At 47.0% G+C, this 23692-nt stretch overlaps 1 protein-coding gene across 5 annotated transcripts in view; it reads left to right on the forward strand.

Moving 5' to 3' along the window:
* The first annotated feature begins 14965 nt into the window (after nucleotides 1-14965).
* The window catches only part of MARK1 (microtubule affinity regulating kinase 1), a 193052-nt gene continuing 184325 nt past the window's right edge, over nucleotides 14966-23692 (forward strand). For all 5 annotated transcript variants that reach the window (XM_068232921.1, XM_068232923.1, XM_068232922.1 and 2 more), the window contains exon 1: nucleotides 14966-15278. In XM_068232921.1, coding sequence (XP_068089022.1) covers nucleotides 15228-15278 — 51 coding nt within the window. In that variant the 5' untranslated portion in view covers nucleotides 14966-15227. The remainder of the gene's footprint in view (nucleotides 15279-23692) is intronic.

Genomic DNA, 23692 nt, shown 5'->3' on the forward strand with positions numbered 1-23692 from the left:
TTGCATCAAACAACCAACGCATTTCGTCCCCCCCGGCGCTTATTCATGGTTTAAGTAAGCCACATGTACAAAATGCATTTCTGGTTGTCTGTGTCTTATGGTGCCCATACACGATAAAAAAACCCCGGGAAAATCAAACGTTTTTATTGTATCTAAATGATCAAATCGAAAGAAAGTAGAAAATATTTTTTTGTTTGATCAAGAAATTCGATTATCCCCTTTTTTGGAAAAAAAATCTTATCGGACATGCCGGAAAAATCTGTATATGCGATCTAACGGAATAATCGAACTAAATTATCTAATCGAAGAAAAAAAAATTTGAAAAATTGTACCATGTATGGGCACCTTTAGATTGTCCTACCCTCATCCCTGGATGAGAACGGTTCCTGTTAGCTTATGTAAATTTATGGATATCAAGGGATTCAGTGATCTAAGGGCCCACCCCCTCCCATGACTGTGGTGTGCAATATCACAGGGGCGTGGCCACTACTTAGGATTGTGGCAGAACTGTGGAAGACATTTTTAGCATCAGATTGATAGAAGTTATATCCAGAGCCGGGACGAGATCCTCCAGCACCCAGGCTGAGACACCACAGTGCGCCCCTCCATCCCTCCCACCCCAGCCGTCACACACTGATTGCTATTGGGCTAAGAGGTGCCCTAGTGCCCCCAACCCCACCAACCCCTTAATCTCTAGTTATCTGGCTTGCAGTCATTGCCATGTATCCCATTTTCTTATTTCTTTATGCTTCAAACACAGTAGAGGAATGATAGCTGAGTGAGTTGTGCGGCCCCTCCTACACTGCTGGAGCCTCTCTCGCAGGGGCGTTGCTAGCCCTAAAGATCAGTGGTACGTGCCCCGGATCTATTCTCGAGTGCCCCGGGTGTCCCCCAGACAGAGTCAGCTGTGGTGCCTCAATGGCAGGCATGCTGGGAGCTGTGGTGTTCCAATCGGGGGTATGCTGGGTGCAGTGGTGCCCCCATGTGGGCATACTGGGTGTGGGTGCAGTGATGCCTTTATATGGGGGCCTGCAGGGAGCTGTGTTTCTTCTATAGGGGCATGCTTGGAATTGTGGTGCCTTAATGGGAGGCCCATGGGAGGGGAATCCACTAGAAGGATGGAGAGGGGGCTTTATCCAACATTTTTCTGGGCAGGCCTACTTAGACTGCTGTTAAGTTTATGTAAATTTGGCTCCACCCATGACCACACCCACATTCTGGTACGAGCCACACCCGTTTTCCATCTGGAGTGCCCAAAAGTGCCCCGAATCTCCAAATGGGATCTTAGCAACGCCCCTGCTCTCTCGCCTCTGCCTGTCCCTGGTTATAGCTGGAAAGTCTGATTACTAAGTTATAAGATGAAATATTTAGCACCGTCTGTGTCTGAAGTTGGGTCTGAAATTGGCATCCTGTACCTGTGTCCCAGAGTATTTCCAAAAACGAGCAGATCTGTACTGCTCATGAGTGAGTCCACACTTGCACGTGCGCAGTACGGATGCGCCCAACTTGAGAAGCACTCAGGGACACGAGTGCTTCCAAAGCTTTTCCGAGAAGTCCTCAAGGCACCCGTTTTGAACAGTGGAGGAAAGAGAGCATGGAGACAGGACTGGGAAGGCTCTATTTTATCCAGAGCCTTCCCTCTTTTTAGATCATACATGTCAAACTTCAGCCCCCAGGCCAAATCTGGCCCACAAAGCCATCAGATTTGGCCCCTAAGTGGTTTCCCTACTTTGCATTATTTTTAGACCACTGTAGACCACCAGGGAAGCTATATTGGAGGTGAAGCAGTAGATCACCAGGGAAGCCATATGGGGGAGGGAGGTGGAATGACTAGACACGAGGGAACTGAATAGAGGAGGGAAGGGGCACCAGACGCCTGGAAACTGTATAGGGGAGGGAGAAGGCAAATAGACATCTGGGAATTATATACCGTATATACTCAAGTATAAGCCGAAACAAACTTTTACCTAAAAAAAAAAAACCTGAAAAAAAAAAAAAAAAAAAAAAACTTTGACCCAAGTATAAGCCGGGGGTGGCAAAAGCCACAACCACAATCCCACTCACAGCCATGGCCGGCCACAACCATATATTAGAAAAGCAGCATAAATTTAGCGGATTGCAATAATAAGCCAGAACATAGGCCTACAATGGAGATGGACACACAAAGAACTCCTGATGCAAAGTTTAAGCTGGCATAAAGATAAAGCAAGGAATCCAAAGAAACAGTCATGTATCTAAAACGTGATATAGGAATGCAAGGATTCTCACAATTCAGTAGACACTGTTCCTGTATGCCTTCCAAGGCTACAATTCGAGATGAGGTTAGCTGGAACCTCCCATGGAAATGTCAAGTGTGTGGTCTCCCCCAGATCATGGACCACTGTGCATACAGTGGGGGCACTGTGGTGGTTACTCAATGAGTAGTGACTCGAGGATAAGCCGAGACCCCCACTTTTGAGCAACTTTTTTTGGCCCCAAAATTAGGCTTATACTCGAGTACATACAGTAGGTTAGGGAGGTCCTCCAGACACCAGGGAACTGCTTAGGGGAAAGAGGAGGCTACTGGACACTAGGGAACAGTACCAGGGAGGGAAGGGGGAGGCATTAGACACCAGGGAACTTTATAAGGGATGGAGGTGTCTAATGGACTTTGAGGTTGGCCCGCGACTTGAGCCCAGTGTTCAATTTCGTCCCACTTTGTATTTGAGTTTGACACCCCTGTTTTAGATGAATATCTAATTTTTGTTTTTGTTTAGGTCACTGGGCTATTTTAAGCCTTGTACACACGAAGAAGACATGAGGCCCGGCAGGGATCTTGACCCAATTCCTTGGAGCGACATTGGAAGGCTAACACTGTACAAGCCTGCATGTGGCAGGCAGGGTGGGTGAGGCCACAATACTCTCGGCCAGCACTAATTGCCGGCCGTGGTGTCGGGGGGCCGCTGTACACCGACTGGATTCCGCTGTACACAGACTGGATTCTCGGCAGAGTGCAGCCACACTGGTCGTGCACAGAAGCCCTGAATGGTGAAAGTGCAGAAGTTTAGGAAACTTTTTTCTAAGTTTGATTTTTCGCCCACATTCTGCGGCTGACATCACTGCTCAGGAATGAATACTTCCTCCTCCAAGTGGATGTAATTAGACCAGAAAATGTTGGACACCAGACAGGAATCCCCTTTCCATAAAATGAAGATATGATGCAACAGTGCTTGGCAGGTCAAAGCAGCAAAAAAGCTGGATTCATATAAAAGGCTGGAATTTATTTAAAATGATGGAAGAAAGAGAAGTGGGCGTTCGGTTAAATCATGAAGTAATCCAAATGGTTGCTCAACACAGATTCCTTTTCTGTAGGACTATAACATTCCAGCACTGCCTGGCGTTTAAACGCCAACTTCAGAGAGAAAAACATTTTAATTTTTGATAACAGAAATAAAATACTAAAAAAACAAACAAATAAAAAAAAATTTGTACAGGATGTTAACCCTATGACTGCTTCTGTGAAAGCAGGAAGTAGACACACTGAAGATTTATTGCAGGATTTGTATCAGCTGTAACAAAGAACCCAAGGTGGACAGATGGGACCCAGAGGCCATGAAAGTGAAAGGGAGCTGCGTTATTTGCGGCTACCTGATCCGCTCATCCACCCCGTCCCGTCACCCCCCCCCCCCCCCCCCCCCGGTAGCCTACTTTTTTTTTTTTCTGAGCCTCCCCCTCGAGGTCTTTTTATCTATAATATATTCCTCCTCTTCCCTTTATTTTCCCCTCCTTCTAATGACATAAGACAGTGCACTTCCTAGTATAGACCTCAGTGGGAGTGTCTGAAGACTCTGGGAGGAGGGTGGGTAACGAATACACAATTAGCAAGGGGAGGGGGAAAAAAAAAAAGGAGTGATGGCAGGGCCGGGACAAGGTCCTCCAGCACCCAAGGCTGAGACACCAAAGTGCGCCCCTCCATCCCTCCTACCCCAGCTGTCACACACTGATTGCTATTAGACTAAGAGGCGCCACAGGGCCCACAACCTCCCCAACACCTTCATCTCTAGTTATCTGGCTTGCAGTCACTGTCATGTATCCCCTTTTCTTATTTCTTTCTGCTTCAAACACAATTAGGAATGACAGCTGAATGAATTGTGCGCCCCCTCCTACACTGCGCCCTGAGGCTGGAGCCTCTCCAGCCTATGCCTCGGCCCTGAGTGATGGAGGAAATGATGTTAGGATTAGCTTCATTCAAACGGTAACCAGGATGGAAACTGTCTAGAATAGGATTCTCTGCTTTTCCTTCATAAAATTCACAGGAATCATAACGTGGACAGTGCAATACATCCGTTATGTAAGTAGTAACTAGTATTCAGTGGCGTACCTGGGGAATTTGACACCCGGTGCTGATTATTTACAGACCCAGGGTTGACTGGTTGGGGCGCTGAGCATGTTGCTGCAAATGGGGGATTTTTTGGGAAAAGGAGTCATCATGTGGACGGAGCTAGTAACCGTTATGAAACTCTGTACTCTACACAGTGCTGCACAAGAGGTCATTGCCACTGGCTTCTGCAACAGCAGACTGCCCTGCATTATTGATTAATTACTCTGATCAGGATAAATAATAAATAGTATAGGGCACTCTGGTATTACAGCAGCCAGTGCACATGGCTACTTATAAGGCACTAAACACATCCTGCCAACTCTCCCTGCTAATGTCCCAGCTGCAGCACAGCAATCATTCTCTCTACTCACCCTGCTGCTCTACACATTCACTCGCTGCAGGATGTGTGTAGCGAGCGCGGAGACACATTGCCCACGGGACAGGAAGGGGCGCTACATCTAGTGCAGGAAGTAGTACAGTCCCCTGCTGCTATTTTAACAAATGTAGCCCAAACTGTGAAGAAAGGTCTCAGGTGGAAGAACACAGTGGCTGAGCACCACCCCTAGCCATGGCTACACCCGGTGCTGTGAGCACCTGCAGCCTTATGGTAGGTACACTACTGCTAGTATTCATCTACTTCAGGGGTCTCAAACTCAATGTACCTGGGGGGCCGCAGGAGGCAAAGTCAGGATGAGGAATTTCACAAACGCGGCGCATTGCCGCCTCTCTCACTCTTCCTTCACAGAGGGGCGGGGAGAGGCAGCGATTGACGTCAGGAGGGGCAGAGCTGAAGCTGAAAGCTCTGCCCCTTCCAGGAAATGCCGGCGGATTGCCCCCGGGCGATTTGGGGGCTCTGCAGCCCTCGTTTAGCGGCAGGGATGCGGCGGATTACTTGGGAGCACTGAAGCGAACTATAAGGAAGCGTTTGCCGGCGAGGGCCACAAAATATTGTATCGAGGGCCGCAAATGGCCCGCGAGTTGGAGACCCCTGATCTACTTATATATGTGTTTTTTTCTAGGTTAGCATGGGTGTCACTTGTTTTTTTAATAGAGGGAAGCTTCCAAAGCTGATCCGGTGCTACAGCGTAGGCACAGTGCGGTTGTGAGCTTCTGTGGTCTCAGTGTTGGAACAGCCTGGCGTAGAGAGACAGAAGAAGCCTCTGGAGTATCCAGGGACTTCCCTCTCCTGAGGCAAGTATGATTTTTTTCAAACTCACAGGTTTACTATCGATGTATTTCCTTTATTGGGGAGGAAACTGAGGTAGATAAAAGAAATGCAAGAGGCTTGCCTGTACTCTAACCATTGCCCTGACCAGTGTGTTTATTTCCTGTGGGCTTTTGGAAAGAACGGGCAGTCTGTGAACTGACAGTGTATAAATTTGCTTTAATAGACTGCAGGGAACTCTGTGTGGTGCCAATAATAACTCCATGGCGATTGCAGCAGAAGCATGACAACCATAGGTGGTTGCTATGGATATAGAGAAAAATCGCGGAAACAGAAGAAAATTGAAATCCTACCTATGCAATATTGTGTGCAAATAGAAGTTGACGTTCCAGCCTAACTCCAGCTAGATGAGAAATCTAAAGGTTTAACCCTCGGGAAGATTACATGCGGCTTCCCTTGTGGCTCGGTCACCTCCGTCACGCTGCACAGCCCTAACATGGACAGATTTATTTCTCTGGCACAGTGCGTGGGAAACTTACTAAAGCTGTGTGTGCATGGCGGACTTACTTCACCCAAAACATGCCTTCATGACTGTTTCAGGTGACAGTCTGCACAGTGTCCTCCTACCTTATTTTAAGAGTACATGCAAAAACTGCGCACAGAAATCCCTAACCAACACCCCTGCCTAACCCTAACAACCTACCCTGCTGATGCCTAACCCTAACAACCCCACTGCCGATACCTAACCCTAATCACCCCCCTGGCATGCCTAACCCTATACTTAACGACCCTACTGCCGATGCCTAACCCTAACGACCCTACTGCCAATGCCTAACCCTAACCATCCCCCCACTAATGCCTAACCACCCCCACCAATGCCTAACCACCAAACCCCATCGACCCCTAACTACCGCCCCTCCCCAAGCGATGTCTAACCTTAAAAACACCCCACCGAGGCCTAACCTACCCCCCCCCCCCCCGCAAAAAACAAATAACGGGCGCCACAGAAGTTTAGTTCCCCCATCGGCTGCCATAGTAATTTCAGCTAGTCTCCAAGGCCCACCACTGTACAAGGACCATGGGCAAAGATGGATCAGGACTCGATCGCAGGACTATCCAGAGGCTTCCCACCAGCAACCACACACTAAACTCCTACGCACACTAAACTCGGCTGAGGCGGGCGATAAAGACTGCCTCAGGCAACCGGAAGGCTCAACTAACCGGCATGCCTGAGGGGATAGCGGGGACTTTGTTTCTGGGGTGTTTGCAGCCTTTTGAACACTCACCGAGCCTCCAGAAACACCTTGCAGCCTTCCTCTTGCTCCTTCCAGCGTCCATGCACGGTTCTCTGCGTGTCACATGACCCAATGCAAGTCAGGTGACACGCTGGCTTCCGTGCACAGGTGAGGCTGGAAAGTCACTGGGAACAAGAGGAAGGCTGCAAGACGTCTCGCTGGAGGCTCGGTGAGTATGGGGGTGGGGGTGTGTGTGTGTGCTTTTTAGGCCGGTTGCTCAAGCAAGCAGCAAGCAGATGTATCCAGCATCAGACGACTCCGCTGTAGTTATATTTTATTCTCCTGGTGACTAAACACCTTTATTTTTTTTCCCTACAGTGGATTTAGTTCTTGGAAAGATTCACCTAATTCCTGTCATGTCAGCAGCAACAGGAAATAAGAGGGAAATTCTGTATTTTGGCAGAAGTTTTAGTCTCGCCCTGCTCTGTCTAACACTAAAATGGAAACTTCTGGCTGGAGTCATACTGTACATCATGTTAACTCCTTTTTGGGGGGGGGGGGGGGGTGGAGGGTAGGAGTAAAAGTAAGCAGCTGGCATTGCATCATCATTCTCCCCAGACCCCCCCCCCCCCCATGTACTGTATGCATCTATCCCCCCTGATCACCTGTCAATCACCCATCAATCACCCCCTGTCACTGCCGCCCATCAATCACCCGCTGTCACTGCCACCCATCAATCAGCCCCTAACCTGCCCCTTAAGGGCAATCTGATCACCCACCCACACCATCAGATCGCCTGCAGACCCGCCGTCAGATCACCTCCCAAGTGCATTGTTTACATCTGTTCTCTCCTCTAAACACCCACTAATTACCCATCAATCACCCCCATCAGATTAGACCCCTATCTGCCCCTAGGGCACTCAATCACCCGCCAACACCCTCAGAACGCCCTCAGACCCCAGCCCTGATCACCTCGCCAGTGCATTGCTTGCATCTATTTCCCCCCTCTAATCACACCTTGAGACACCCATCAATCACCTCCTGTCACCCCCTAGCACACCTACCCATCAGATCAGGCCCGAATTTGCCCCGTGTGGGCTCCTGATCACTCGTCCAAACCCTCAGACCCCCTTCCTATCACCTCCCCAGTGCATTGATTGCATCTATTTTCCCCTCTAAATACCCCCTGAGACACCCATCAATCACCTCCTATCACCCCCCATAGCACTCCTATCCATCAGATCAAGCCCAATACAACCCGTCATCTAAAAGGCCACCCTGCTTATGACCGGTTCCACAAAACTCGCCCCCTCATAGACCACCTGTCATCAAAATTTGCAGATACTTCTACCCCTGAACAGTCATTTTGAGATATTTGGTTTCCAGACTACTCACGGTTTTGGGCCCGTAAAATACCAGGGCAGTATAGGAACCCCACAAGTGACCCCTTTTAGAAAAAAAAAAAAGACACCCCAAGGCATTCTGTTAGGTGTATGACGAGTTCAGAGCAGATTTTATTTTTTGTCACTAGTTAGCGGAAATTGATTTTTATTGGTTTTTTCACAAAGTGTCATTTTCACTAACTTGTGACAAAAAATAAAATCTTCTATGAACTCACCATACACCTAACGGAATACCTTGGGGTGTTTTCTTTCTAAAATGGGGTCACTTGTGGGGTTCCTATACTGCCCTGGCATTTTAGGGGCCCTAAACCAGGAGTAGTTTAGAATCCAAATGCCTCAAAATGACCTGTGAATAGGACGTTAGGCCCCTTAGCGCACCTTAGGTTGCAAAAAAGTGTCACACATGTGGTATCGCCGTACACAGAAGAAGTAGTAAAATGTGTTTTGGGGTGTATTTTTACACATACCCATGCTGGGTGGGAGAAATCTCTCTGTAAATGGACAATTGTGTGTAAAAAATAAATAAATCAAAAAAATCTGTCATTTACAGAGATATTTCTCCCACCCAGCATGGGTATGTGTAAAAATACACCACAAAACACATTATACTACTTCTCCTGAGTACAGCGGTACCACATGTGTGTCACTTTTTTTCACCCTAAGTGCGCTAAGGGGCCCAAAGTCCAGAGTACCTTTAGGATTTCACAGCTCATTTTGCGACATTTGGTTTCAAGACTACTCCTCACGGTTTAGGGCCCCTAAAATGCCAGGGCAGTATAGGAACTCCACAAATGACCCCATTTTAGAAAGAAGACACCCAAAGGTATTCCATTAGGTGTATGGTGAGTTAAAGAAGATTTTATTTTTTGTCACAAGTTAGCGGAAAATGACACTTTGTGAAAAAAAAAAAAACAATTAAAATCAATTTCCGCTTACTTGTGACAAAAAATAAAATCTTCTATGAACTCACCATACTCCTATCGGAATACCTTGGGGTGTCTTTCTAAAATGGGGTCATTTGTGGGGTTCCTATACTGCCCTGGCATTTTAGGGGCCCTAAACCGTGAGGAGTGGTCTTGAAACCAAATGTCGCAAAATGAGCTGTGAAATCCTAAAGGTACTCATTGGACTTTGGGCCCCTTAGCGCAGTTAGGGTGCAAAAAAGTGCCACACATGTGGTTGTGGTATCGCCGTACTCAGGAGAAGTAGTATAATGTGTTTTAGGGTGTACTTTTACACATACCCATGCTGAGTGGGAGAAAGATCTCTGTAAATGGACAATTGTGTGTAAAAAAATAAATAGTCATTTACAGAGATATTTCTCCCAACCAGCATGGGTATGTGTAAAAATACACCCCAAAACACATTATACTACTTCTCCTGAGTACGGCAATACCACATGTGTGGCACTTTTTTGCAGCCTAACTGCGCAAAGGGGCCCAAAGTCCAATGAGCACCTTTAGGCTTTACAGGGGTGCTTAAGATTAGGCACCCCCCAAAATGCCAGGACAGTAAACACACCCCACAAATAACCCCATTTTGGAAAGTAGACACTTCAAGGTATTTAGACAGGAGCATAGTGAGTCCGTTTTTTTTTTGTCGCAAGTTAGAAGAAATGGAAACTTTTTTTTTTGTCACAAAGTGTCATTTTCCGCTAACTTGTGACAAAAAATAAAATCTTCTATGAACTCACCATGCCTCTCAGTAAATACTTTGGGATGTCTTCTTTCCAAAATGGGGTCATTTGGGGGGTATTTATACTATCCTGGAATTTTAGCACCTCATGAAACATGACAGGTGGTCAAAAAAGTCAGAGATGCTCCAAAATGGGAAAATTCACTTTTGGCACCAGTTTGTAAACGCTATAACTTTTACCCAAACCAATAAATATACACTGAATGGATTTTTTTTTTATCAAAGACATGTAGCACAATAAATTTGGACAAAAATGTATACAGAAATTTTACTTTATTTGAAAAATGTCAGCACAGAAAGTAAAAAAAAAAAAAAAAAAAATCTTTTGACAAAATTCATGTCTTTTTTGATGAATATAATAAAAACTAAAACTCGCAGCAGCAATCAAATAGCACCAAAAGAAAGCTGTATTAGTGACAAGAAAAGGAGGTAAAATTCATTTAGGTGGTAGGTTGTATGACCGAGCAATAAACCGTGAAAGATGCAGTGGTCTGAATGGAGAAAAAGGCTCTGGTCCTTAAAAAGACACTGAAGCGGTAAAAAAAATATGATATAGTGAATTGGTTGTGTACTATGAATAATTACTAGAAGATTAGCAGCAAAGAAAATATTCTCATTTTTATTTTCAGGTATATAGTGTTTTTTCTAACATTGCATCATTCTATAATATGTGCAGGTTACACAACACTCAGCATTCAAAATGATTCTTTCAGAACAGTCTGAACTAATGACCTCTCCTCTGGCAGAGAAAAAGTAAATAGTTCAATAACAGTTGAGATAATAAAAGTCAGATAACAGCCCTCTCCATGACTTTGAGGCAGAGGTCACACTTACCGGCTTTCGTACGCGTTTTCTGCACAGAAAAACTGACTTCAACTAAGAACTCATGTTAATCAATGAGCTAGGTCACACTTTAACGCAGATTTCGCATGCAGAAAAAAAAACTGACATCTTGCGCAATTTGTCAGTTTTCGCTATAAATTACATTAGCTGTTGTACAGTAGAGGTCACATTTGTCTTTCAGTTTTCTGAAAAGTGTAGAAACTGAAAGACAAGTGTGACCCCTGCCTAAAAGTCGTAGAGCTTAATGGCTTGTTTGCATAGAGATAACAACTGGAGTTTCTTAACTCTTCCTGTACTGGAAACAATTAGACTGATGTATCTGATCTTAATGTTTTATTTCTTAGCTGTACTACACATACAAATCATAATATCATCATTTTTTTTTTTCGCTTCAGTGTCTCTTTAAGGGGCGAAAAGACTGTGGTCCTCAAGTGGTTAAAAGGAAACATCCACATCCCTCTCAGTTTAGGTAAAATAGTACTAGAAGGGGAAACTTTGTGACACCTCTACGATTATGGAACTAAGGACATCAAATATGGTATCGAGAGTTGGTTTGAGGCCCAACCAAAAGACTTATTTGAACAGCCTAGAAAAGCTGCAACAACACTGCATCAAGAGCATCAGTCTAAAGGTGGCCACACACTATACAATTTTTTCATGCAATCTGACTGTACAATTTTTATACAATCTTACCAATATCCATGTAATATAACAGCACTTAGTGATTGATTGCACAGCCAGATTGCATGAAAATTGTATGGTGTGTAGCCACCTTAAGGCTCAACACACACCATACAATCTTGGGTGTTCAACCTTACCACTTTCATGTAGTATAACAGCTTATCCAATCAATCATTCAAGGTATTTTCAATCTGTTGGCCCTTATACTACATCGATTTGGTAAACCTGTACAACCAAGATTGTATGGTGTGTGTTGAGCTTAATGCTAGGTACACACCACACAATTTTCTGTTAGATTTACCTGCCAGATAGATTTTTTTCCAACATGTTGGAACAAAAAAAAATCTATCTGGCAGGTAAATATAACAGAAAATTGTGTGGTGTGTACCTAGCATAAGGTGGGACTATATATGTCATTTCATAACTCTGGCTCTCTTCTTCCTGAGCAAAGCTAGGAACTTGTCAGTACCCCCTTGTTTATTACCCCACTCTTTGTCCCCCCCCTCCTCTTCTTTAGGTTGTAATCTTGGTAGGGTGCACTTAGAGAAAACCTGTAAGGAAGAAAACCTCTCCTGGGGGGTACTCACCTCAGGTGGGCGAGGCCTCCGGATCCTATTGAGGCTTCCCCCGTCCTCCTCGGTCCCACGGCGGCGGAGAAAATCCTCCCGGAACCGATGTGATGTAAATATTTGCTTCCCAGGCTCCAGCGCAGTATCGGCTCTCTGCACGGAGATAGGCAGAAATAGTCGATCTCCGCCAGGCCACTCTACTGCGCAGGTGCAAGTCTTCTGCAGCTGCGCAGTAGAGCGGACCCGACAGATCAGCTATTTTCGCCTATCTACGTGCGGAGAGCCACAACAGCGCCCCCCGCTGGAGCCAGGAGAGGTAAATAAATCAGCGCTTATCAGGCTTCTCGAGGGAGGATTCCGGGACACTTTGGGGGAGCCAGCGCTGGATTGTCTGCAGCTACAGGGGAGGGGGAAGCTCATTGGGACCATGAGGCTTTCCCCCTCCCAGGGTGAGTACCTCCCAGGGGAACTTTTTGATACAGAGTCTCTTTAACTTTGTGCATCTTGTAAGTTGCAATAAATTTTGTTCGTGTTACATTTGTCACTGTTAACACTATGATGTCTACCAAATCTGTATTATGTACCAATGTCTTTATCACTGTCTGTATTATTGTGTACCCCATATTGGTTTCTTACTCTGTACTGCACCACAGAACATGTTGGCACTTTATAAATCAATAATATTAATAACACAAAATTTACCGGCTTCCAGGACTTCTCACGAGCATCACCTCTCCTTTGGAACTCTCTTGTCCATGTTCCGAGCTTGGACCCCTACAAACGTACTCTCAAAACACATCAAGCCTAAAATCTGCTATAGGCAATAATAATACTTTTTTTGTATAGTGCTTTTCTCCTGTCGGACTCAAAGTGCTTGTGAGGCAGCCACTAGAGCGCACTCAGTGGGCAGTAGCAGTGTTAGGGAGTCTCGCCCAAAGAACTCCTTACTGAATAGGTGCTGGATTACTGAACAGGCAGAGCCGAGATTTGAACCCAGGTCTCCTGCGTCAGAGGCAGAGCCCTTAACCATTACGCTATCCAGGTAGCATTGAAGGCTAATTTCTGTGTTTCCTCCCTTCTAGCCTCTAGATTGTACACTTGCAAGGGTAGGGACCTCTTTTGCTGTAATTTATCATATAACCACGTACAAGTATTGGTAATGTCTGAAACCACACATCCTTGGGACGATCCCTGGAAACAAGACAACGGCGTAGCAGCCCACTTTCCCTCTAGCTTTGGTCATCATTAGGGCTGCTCAAATCCGGGAGACACCCGGATAGTTGCTATCCGGATATCTCCCGTTAAATCTGGGCGGGGGGTCAAGCTTACCTGTCTGATGTCTTCTTCGTCCGTCCCTGACGCTTCCCACAGTGCGTTCCACGCAGCGGTCACGTGACTACAAACACTTCCTCCTTCCGGGTTGAAGGAGGAAGGGTTTGTAGTCACGTGATGCGCGTGGACCGCATCGTGGGAGGCGCCAGTGACAGATGAAGAAGACGTCAGACAGGTAAGATTGACCCTCCCGCCCAGGTTTACTGGGAGATATCCGGATAGCAACTATCTGGGTGTCTCCCGGATCCAGGCAGCCCTAGTCATCATCCTCAGTGACGTCAAAGTAATTCCCCTAAAGTAAAATTTAAAGCGTCCTGGGCTCAAAACTCAGATAGCCAGCGGCAAACACAACATCCCAAAACAAATAAGATTGTTGGTGCCACATATCCAACAGGCATGTCGGTTAAGCCCCTCTGCTGGCGTCAAGGCCAATCTCCTAGAGGGGTCTCTACGCTAAAGGTGGATGCATCCGCATCTTACACATACAAAGTGACAGTCACAGTGCCCCCCCTCTAAAAGCCCCCCTTTCTCTCATGCTGGGGCCACTGGAAGTAGTCAGAACCCCCCTTCCCTCCCTCCTCATGCTGGGGCCACTGGAAGTAGTCAGAGCCCCCCCTCCTCATGCTGGGGCCACTGGAAGTAGTCAGAGCCCCCCTCTCCTCATGCTGGGCCACTGGAAGTAGTCAGAGCCCCCCCCCTCTCATGCTGGGGCCACTGGAAGTAGTCAGAGCCCCCCCTCCCTCCTCATGCTGGGGCCATTGGGAGTAGTCAGAGCCCCCCCCCCATCATGCTGGGGCCACTGGGAGTAGTCAGAGCCCCCCCCTCATGCTGGGGCCACTGGAAGCAGTCAGAGGCCCCCTTCCCTCATGCTGGGGTCACTGGAAGTAGTCAGAGGCCCCCTTCCCTCATGCTGGGGTCACTGGAAGTAGTCAGAGGCCCCCTTCCCTCATGCTGGGGTCACTGGAAGTAGTCAGAGGCCCCCTTCCCTCATGCTGGGGGTCACTGGAAGTAGTCAGAGGCCCCCTTCCCTCATGCTGGGGTCACTGGAAGTAGTCAGAGGCCCCCTTCCCTCATGCTGGGGTCACTGGAAGTAGTCAGCGCCCCCCTCTCCTCATGCTGGGGCCACTGGAAGTAGTCAGAGCCCCCCTCTCCTCATGCTGGGGCCACTGGAAGTAGTCAGAGCCCCCCTCTCCTCATGCTGGGGCCACTGGAAGTAGTCAGAGCCCCCCTCTCCTCATGCTGGGGCCACTGGAAGTAGTCAGAGCCCCCCCTCTCCTCATGCTGGGGCCACTGGAAGTAGTCAGAGCCCCCCCTCTCCTCATGCTGGGGCCACTGGAAGTAGTCAGAGCCCCCCTCTCCTCATGCTGGGGCCACTGGAAGTAGTCAGAGCCCCCCTTCCCTCATGCTGGGGCCACTAGTAGTCAAAACCCCCCTCTCCTCATGCTGGGGCCACTGGAAGTAGTCAGAACCCCCCTCTCCTCATGCTGGGGCCACTGGAAGTAGTCAGAACCCCCCTCTCCTGCTGGGGCCACTGGAAGTAGTAGTTGAGCTCTTTCTGGACAGGAGGCAGAGTAACAGGAGGAGGGAGGAAGAAGGAGGGAGGAGAGGCGGGAGGGGGGATGAGAGTGGAGCTGCTGGAGGCTGCCTGGGATTTGCTGCCCTGGATCAGGAGGAGGAGATCTGCAGGCTGTGTGAGGAGAGAGATCTCCTGCTCTATCTATGCTGAGCAGGAGGGGGGCAGCTGCAGCCCTGTCATCCCCATCCTTCTCCTCTGATCTCGGGATGCCATGATGCAGCAGTCCGGGATGCCGGCCGGGAATGAGGAGCCCCAGGGCTGGGGAGCTCCGGGGATGCTGCTGTGACCGGGGACTGCGCCGCTCTGCTCTTCCTCTCCCCGTATTGCGGGGGTCGCAGTGACGGGGGACACCGCACAGGCGGCACAAGATGTCGGCCAGGACGCCATTGCCGACAGTCAACGAGCGGGACACGGAGAATGTGAGTAGCCGGCGGGAGAGACCATTATTGCGGGGGAGGGGGGGGGCGTAGTATGAGGTCAGTCATACCTTTCATCGGCCACTACATGAATATACGGAGATAGGGGAGGCTGCAGCCTAATCACAGGGGCCTGAGGGGAGGGGGATCTCTCCACACAATAACCCTCTGCATGCCGGACTGCAGGATGGGATCTTCCCGCTGCTGCAGCCTCGCTGTGCCCGGGAACAACATGGCTGACAGGGGGTTAACCCTTTCCCTCAGGACTCTGGGGAACAACATGGCTGACATGAGGTTAACCCTTTCCCTCAGGACTCTGGTTACTGCTTATTGAATGAGGGTTGTGTTAACCCCTTATGTAGCAACATGGCTGACAGGGGGTTAACCCTTTCCCTCAGGACTCTGGTTACTGCTTATTGAATGAGGGTTGTGTTAACCCCTTATGTAGCAACATGGCTGACAGGGGGTTAACCCTTTCCCTCAGGACTCTGGTTACTGCTTATTGAATGAGGGTTGTGTTAACCCCTTATGTAATAACATGGCTGACAGGGTTAACCCTTTCTCTAAGGGCTCTGGTTACTGCTTATTGAATGATGGTTGTGTTAACCCCTTATGTAGCAACATGGCTGACAGGGGGTTAACCCCTTCCCTGAGAACTCTGGGGAACAACATGGCTGATAGGGGGTTAACCATTTCCCTCAGGACTCTGGGGGACAACATAACTGATAGGGGGTTAACCATTTCCCTCAGGACTCTGGGGGACAACATAACTGATAGGGGGTTAACCCTTTCGCTCAGGACTCGGGAACAAATTGGCTGACAGGCGGTTAACCCTTTCCCTCAGGACTCTGGGGAACAACATGGCTGTCAGGGGTTAACCCTTTCCCTCAGGACTCTGGGGAACAACATGGTTGACAGGGGGTTAACACTTTCCCTCAGGGCTCTGGGACAATATGGCTGACAGGGGGTTAACCCTTTCCCTCAGGACTCTGGGGAACAACATGGCTGACTGGGTTAACCCTTTCCCTCAGGACTCTGGGGAACAACATGGCTGACGGGGATAACCCTTTCCCTCAGGACTCTGGGGAACAACATGGCAGTCAGGGGGTTAACCCTTTCCATCAGGACTCTGATTACTGCTTATTGAATGAGGTTAGTGGTTAACCCCTTATGGAGTAACATGGCTGACAGGGGTTAACCCTTTCCTTCAGGACCCTGGGGAACACTATGGCTGACATGGGGGTTAACCCCTTCCTTCAGGACTCTGGTTACTTGTAGAATGAAGGTTGTGGCTAACCCCTTAGGATACAATATACTCTGTGGTTTGGCAATTCTTATAGAGGAAGTCTGGGGTTAACCCCTTATAGAAACAACATGGCTGACAGATGGTCAACCCTTCCTTTCAGGACTGTGGTAGGTTACTTATAAAATGAGCATTGTGGATAACCCCTTATGGGACAGCTTGGCTGACAGGTGGTCAACCCTTCCTCTCAGGAATTTGGTTACTTATAGAATGAGCTTTGATGTTAACCCCTTATGGAACAATACAACTGCTTGGTAGTTAACCCTTAACAAGAGAAAGTATGGCTTCCTGGTGGTTTCCAGATCAGTATGGCTGTTAACCCTTTGTAGAACAACATGGCTTCCTGGTGGTTAACTCTTTGCAGAACAGAGTAGTTGATTCCTGGCTGAAACCCTTTTTAGAAGGTTTTGGGGCAGAGCTGCTTTATTAACCCCTGGTGAACTACATGCCTGCTTGGTAGTTCACCCTTTGCAGAAAATAATGGTTTCCTTGTTAACTCTTTGCAGGACGTTGTTTTCTATTGGCTAGCCCTCCTGGAGGAGCAACAAGTCTTAACCCTTGGTGAACATGGCTACCCAATGGCCAGCCCTATGTAAAGGATTATTGTTTATTGCTTACCAACAGCCCTTGCAGGAGAAATAGGGCTGCCTTGCGGTTAATGCAAAAGTAGGGGTAATGTGGCCGCTTGGTTTACGCTTTCTGAATCGCTATGGCAGCGCTGTGGTTAACCCTTTTGATGAACAATGGGGTGAGCTCACCATTTTCCTTGTTTTGGTACAGCGTGGTTGCTTCATGGTTAACCTTTCTTGGGGACTCATGGTTGCTTTGTGAGATACAGGAAAAGTTTTTTGGCCCTCATTTAACACTCGGTGAACAGCAATGCAGTCTCATGGTTAAAGGGAACCTAAACTGAGAAGCCATATCAAACCCACATGTAGACAGCCTGTTTCGGACTTTTGGTCCTCATCAGTACATGGCAGGGTCACTACCACTAAATATGCAAATTATCCCTTTACACCAAGCTAAATTGAGAAGGATATGGATTTTTCCTTTTAAAATAATACCAGTTGCCTGACTCTCCTGCTGATCCTGTGTCTCTAATACATTTAGCCACAGCCCCTCAACAAGGTTCAGACTAACCAGAAGGCTCATGGTGACCCAGAACTCATTGGAGTATGTGAAGGTCTACAATGGTCCTAAAAGCCCCCTTACTAAAATGCTAAGGAAAACAAAAGTTTGCTTTCTTAAAACAGAAAGAATTTGCGATAATTCAGGGTGGAGTGAGCTTGAGATGTCTCCCAGTGCATCACTGCTGAATATATGCAAATTAACCATTGTTGTCCTTAGAAGCTAAACACACCTCCAGAACCGCTGGAATGCAATGATGTGTCAGCTTCAACCTGAATTATCGCAAATTCTTTCTGTTTTAAGAAAGCAAACTTTTGTTTTCCTTAGTATTTTAGTAAGGGGGCTTTTAGGACCATTGTAGCCCCTCACACACTCCAATGAGTTCTGGTTCACCATGAGCTTGCTGACTAGTCTGTACCTCTCGGTGTTACAAGCCCTACTTCATAGAGCCAAATTAATCCATGCCATGCACTGATGAGGATCAAACAATCCGAAACAGTCTGTATGCATGTTGGATTATTATGGCTCTGTACAAATTAACAAGCTGACACATCATTGCATTCCAGCGGTTCTGGAGGTGTGTTTAGCTTCTAAGGGCAACAATGGTTAATTTGCATATATTCAGCAGTGATTGCACTGGGAGACATCTCAAGCTCACTCCAACCTGAATTATCGAAAACCCCCTCCAAAAGCATGCAGATCATGTGCTCTGACTGAAGTCAGACTGGATTAGCTGCATGCTTGTTTCAGGTGTGTGATTTAGCCACTACTACAGCCAAAGAGACCAGCAGGACTGCCAAGAAACTGGTATTATCTAAAATGAAACCTCCATATCCTTCTCATTTAAGGTTCCCTTTAACCCTTTGTGGAACAACAATATAGCCTTATCTCTTGTACAGAAAGAAATAATAGGGCTTACTGAAATAGACCACCTTGCTACTGGACAATCTTTGGTGGATGATACGTCTGGTTGCTTGGGGTTTCATCTTTGGTGGTTATGCTGAAACACGCAGGTTGTTTTACAGTTGACCCTTGTTGGAACAGTACAGCTTTGTACTGTCATCAGTATAATTTTACAGTTATCTTTCTGGAACAGTCTAGATACTGTAGTGTTAACCTTTTTTTTTTCACGTTACCCTCTTTAGTATCATTGTAGATGCCCTGTAGTCATTGTTTGGTGCCCTTATCAACTAATACCGTAAATTTTCTATGGGGGGGTTGAACGCTAAAAGCAGATAAATTGGAAGATGTTAACTGGACCTGAACTCTTGCACAGGACTTAAAGAGGAACTCCAGTGAAAATGTGATAAAGTGCTTCATTTTTACAATAATTATATATAAATGAATTAGTCAGTGTTTGCCCATTGTAAAATCTTTGAAATCCCTGATTTACATTTTGACATTATTACATGGTGCCATTTTTACTGTTGGCAGGTGATGTAGCTGCTGCATGCTTTTTTGGCAGTTGGAAACAGCTGTAAATAGCTATTTTCCACAATGCAACAAGGTTCACAGACAGGAAACTGCCAGGAGTACCACGGTCCTCAGAGTTTCTTGTGGGAGGGGTTTCACCACAATATCAGTCATACAGCGCCCCCTAATGGTCTGTCTGTGAAAAGGAATAGATTTCTCATGTAAAAGGGGGGTATCAGCTACTGATTGGGATAAAGTTCAATTCTTGGTCGGAGTTTCTCTTTAAGAAATACATAGAGAAATGTACCCTGTATGTATGTATGTATAGATTTTAGCCTGTTTAATGCCCCCTCATTTGCGTCTAATCACAAGTTGTGATCTGATCTCTCCCCTGAGTCACATGACTGCCTATGGCAGATAAGGCCATTTGAAAGCACAGGAGGTTAACAATATGTCTGCTACCATAAATCAGGAAGTAGAAACAGTGCAGATTTATTGCAGGATTTGTATCAGTTGTAACAAAGAAATGTTTTTGTTTAAAGGTTATTATGCCGTTGTGTATATTTTAGAGCGGAGAGGACGTTCTGAGTTCAGGTCAGCTTTTAAGGTGCCCATTAAAAATCCAATTTTACAAACTATCAACGGTCTGATCCGATTGTTGTAATAGACCGGAAGTGATTATTTGGACCCATCCATGGAGGGGAATGGATAAGCAATCCAGTCAGAGGGGCCCACGCACTGAGAGACTTCTCACAGTTACTCCCCTGCTGCCTGAGGAAGCGGGCTCGACAAGCGAAACGCGTTGCAACAAAGTGGAGTAAAATTCCAATAAAATTGTGTTCCATACTGAAAGAGACCCGTTGTGTCATCTGTTGGGAGGTGAGTCCCATCACTGCCTCCCACTTTTAAACTGGTTTTAGTGTATTTTATTTTTTTTGGTGCACCTGATCCGATTGATCATACGTACGATACTTCTGTAGACTTTAGTTAATCGGCACCTTTACAGGGTTTAACTTCAGTCACTGTTACTATGAGAAAACATTTTACATTTTCATTAGGTGTCCTATTCACTGGCCAGGAATACTGTTGCTTTGGTTAAAGAGACTCTGAAGTGAACAAAAATAGCTATTTTTACCTCGTAGTTCGCTTCAGTAGTCTCAGTAGAGGTAAACCACCACATCCCCGAGCCAAAACGAGGGCTTTATACCCCCCAAATCCCGGGGCAAAATCCCAGGACTTTCTTGGTCGTGAATTTTGCAGCCAGGGGAGGCAGAGCTTTGAGCTGTAGCTCTGCCTCTACTGACGTCAATCGCCGTGCAGATCTCCGCCTCTCCCCACGCCTCTCTGTGAAGGAAGAGTGTGAGGGGCGGGGAGAGGCGGCGATCAGCGGCAATTGACATCAGTAGAGGCAGAGCTACAGCAGAAAGCTCTGCCTCTTTCAGGAAGCACTGGCCGGATAGTCCCCCGGGGATTTGAGGGGACTAAAGCCCTCGTTTTGGCTCGGGATGCGGCGGTTTACCTCTAATGAGAGTACTGAAGCGAACTATCAGGTAAAAGTAGCAATTTTTGTTTGCTTCAGTCTCTCTTTAGCTGCTGCTTTTTAAAGAGAATCTGTAATGCTAAAAAGTCCCCTGTGGGGTACTCGGGAGGGGGGATCCTCTGAATTCTAACAAAGCTTCCCTATCCTCCTTTGTCACATGGTGGCAGCGCTAGAAGCCTCCGGACGGTGGCATGAAAATATTTACCTTCCCGGTTCCAGCACACGCACAGTAGCGCTCTCTGTTCTGCATCAGGCAGACATAGCCAATCTCAGTCGGGTCTGCTCTACTGCACTGGAGCTGGGGAAGGTAAATCTAGAAAGTGCTACTGCGCCACTGGACGACAAATTGTCAGCTGTGGTTTCGGGGGGTGGTCCAGCGCTGCCAACGTGGGACGAGGGAAGCCTCGATCCAGAGCCTGCTGAGGTAAGTAAGTACCCACAGGGGACTTTTTTGTTAGATTTACTTTAAATCGACTACATGGCCAAATATTGTTCATTTTTCACTGCGCTGGATGATTGTGGATATCACAACATTCTTTTGAAATGCGTAACAGTTGTATAAATGTCTTGTCTGGGAGTCTAGTGGTAGTCTGTTGGCGTTGGATCCATACTACAACGGTTATTGGGGAGTTGTGCATTGGTTGTGAATTAGTTTTGTCATTTCCTTGTTAAATTGGCACCATTTCCTGTAAACTGCATCTAACCCATCGATTCGCAGTCACATCAGCTAGCATCTGTGTCTCAGTGAGGCTCTCTTCTCAAGTCTGCTGCAGCTGTTGAGTGATATAACTACTGCATGCAATGGCTTTGAAACGCCTGGTCGATGAACGCCGTACAATTGCTGTTTGAAAGAACATTTGGCGATTTGTACAGGATAGAGGGTGGCGGTTGATGGGTGGTTGTCCGTCTCTCAACCAATTGCGAACCCACGTAGTTAAAACCATTTGTGTGAAATGGGTCTTAATAGGGAACTGTAGTGAAAATTACAGAATAACTTTTTTTTTTTTTCTTTTTTTTTTTTACAATATTCATTTATAGATTGCATGGTCAGTGTTTACCCATTGTAACATCTTTCCTCTCCCTGATTTACATTCTGGAATGTATCACTGGTTGTGGCATCTTTAGTTCTGCCAGGTGATCTTTGGAATGGTGGTTCCTAAAAGCTACATGCACAGAGGGAGATATTGCTTGCTTGGCATTTGGGGGGAAAAATATTTCCCACAATGCAACAAGCTTCACAGACAAAAAACTGTCAGGACCATGGTCATGACATCACACTGTGGGAGGGGTTTCACCACCATATCAGCCACACAGACGTCCTGATGATCTATGAGAGGAAAGGTAAAGATTTCTAGTGGGAAAGGGGGTATCAGCTACTGATTGGGATGGAGTTAAATCCTGGATTAAAGTTCCTCTTTAAAGAGGAGCTGTTAGGTATAAGGTCTCAGAGAAAATAAACACATATATCAGTAGCTAAAGATTGGCTGTACTTACATTACATATGCATTTCACTGTCCACGTTTGGATTTCACAGAATTTGTATATAGTATATGCAGAGATAGATGCTCCTGACAGCTCATGGCAGGCTCCATGTTTTTCTGTCAAATGTGTCGTCATGTCCTGCCTGCTTCCTGATCACAGAAAAGCTCGTACTGAATAACACAGTGTGCAGTGAATATTAATGAGCCATGTGGCTAGGAACAATAGCTGACTCCTGCAGTGTACTCTGCCCGGAGATTTATCAGTGCTACGCGCTGGACTGATTACAAGCTGCTGTAACGTCTCATTAGCAGCCGAGGGGAGGGCCCCAGAATGCTTTGCAGTATAGTATGCGGCTTGCGTCCTCTTGGGTCTATAACAGCTTTGCTGATAAGCACACATCAAAGGTAAGAGAGATTTTTATCTTCACTAATGCCTTTTTGGCTTCCTTCTAAACTGTTTACCACAGGAGAATAGAGGTTTAAATTAGCTTCTGCAGCCTGACAGTTACTCTTTAAAGAGAATCTGTAATTACAAAAAAAACCCTCTGGGTGATACTTACCCCTGGATCCTAACGAGGCTTCCCCCATCCTCCGGTCTCCCGGCAATCCAGCGCTGCAGCCCCCCCGAACCGTGGCAAGGTAAATATTTACCTACCGCGATCCTACGCAGGCGCACTAGCGTTCATGTTAAGACAGAAGTAGCCTAACCTGATCGGATCCGCTCTACTGTGCAGGCACGAGTCCTTTGCGTCTGCACAGTAGAGCAGATACGATCTGGTTCGGCTATTTCCACCTTACCCAAATGAAGAGCTGCTTCTGCGCAGGATCGCGGTAGGTAAAAAAAAACAGCGCTTTCAAGCTTGCCGGGGGGGTTGGGGGAGCCAACGCTGGATTCTCCGACGCTACAGGGGAGGGGGAAGCCTCATTGAGACCCTGAGGCTTCCCCCTCCCGAGGTAAGTATCCCCCATAGGGTTTTTTTTAAGTACCGGTTCTCTTTACGGTTTACCCAAGCTGAAGCTCAGGTCGAAAAGGAACTTCTTACCTATGAAGTGGGGGGCCTTTGGTCCTTGTAGAAGCTTTCCATGGCATCCTCCAGTCCTCTGTTGCTGCTCGCAGACCCTCCAAAGATTTCCGACAAGGGGCTTGTTGGTAATTCTATCAGTGTAATGCTTCTCTTCAAGCCCGCGTGTGGCGCCTGCACAGTAAGCTGGAGCGGCTCGTGCCGGTGCAGGATAGCCTTGCTCCTGCCAGTAGAGGAGCATGGCCTCTGTGTTAAGGAGGGTCGCAGCAAACAGGGGGTGGAAGAGAGGGTAACCCTCAAAGCCTCTATGGAATCCAGTTTTCCTTCTACCAAGGTAAGTATCTCCTAGTTCAGTGATGGCTAACCTTGGCACTCCAGCTGTGGTGGAACTACAAGTCCCATGAGGCATTACAATACTATGACAGCTTTAAGCATAACTCAAGGAGGCAGAGGCATGATGGGATTTGTAGTTTTGTCACAGCTGGAGTGCCAAGGTTAGCCATCACTGTCCTAGTTGGAAGCATCTCCCA

The sequence above is a fragment of the Hyperolius riggenbachi genome, chromosome 4 (assembly GCF_040937935.1).
Source record: "Hyperolius riggenbachi isolate aHypRig1 chromosome 4, aHypRig1.pri, whole genome shotgun sequence".
In the NCBI taxonomy this organism is placed as follows: Eukaryota; Metazoa; Chordata; class Amphibia; order Anura; family Hyperoliidae; genus Hyperolius; species Hyperolius riggenbachi.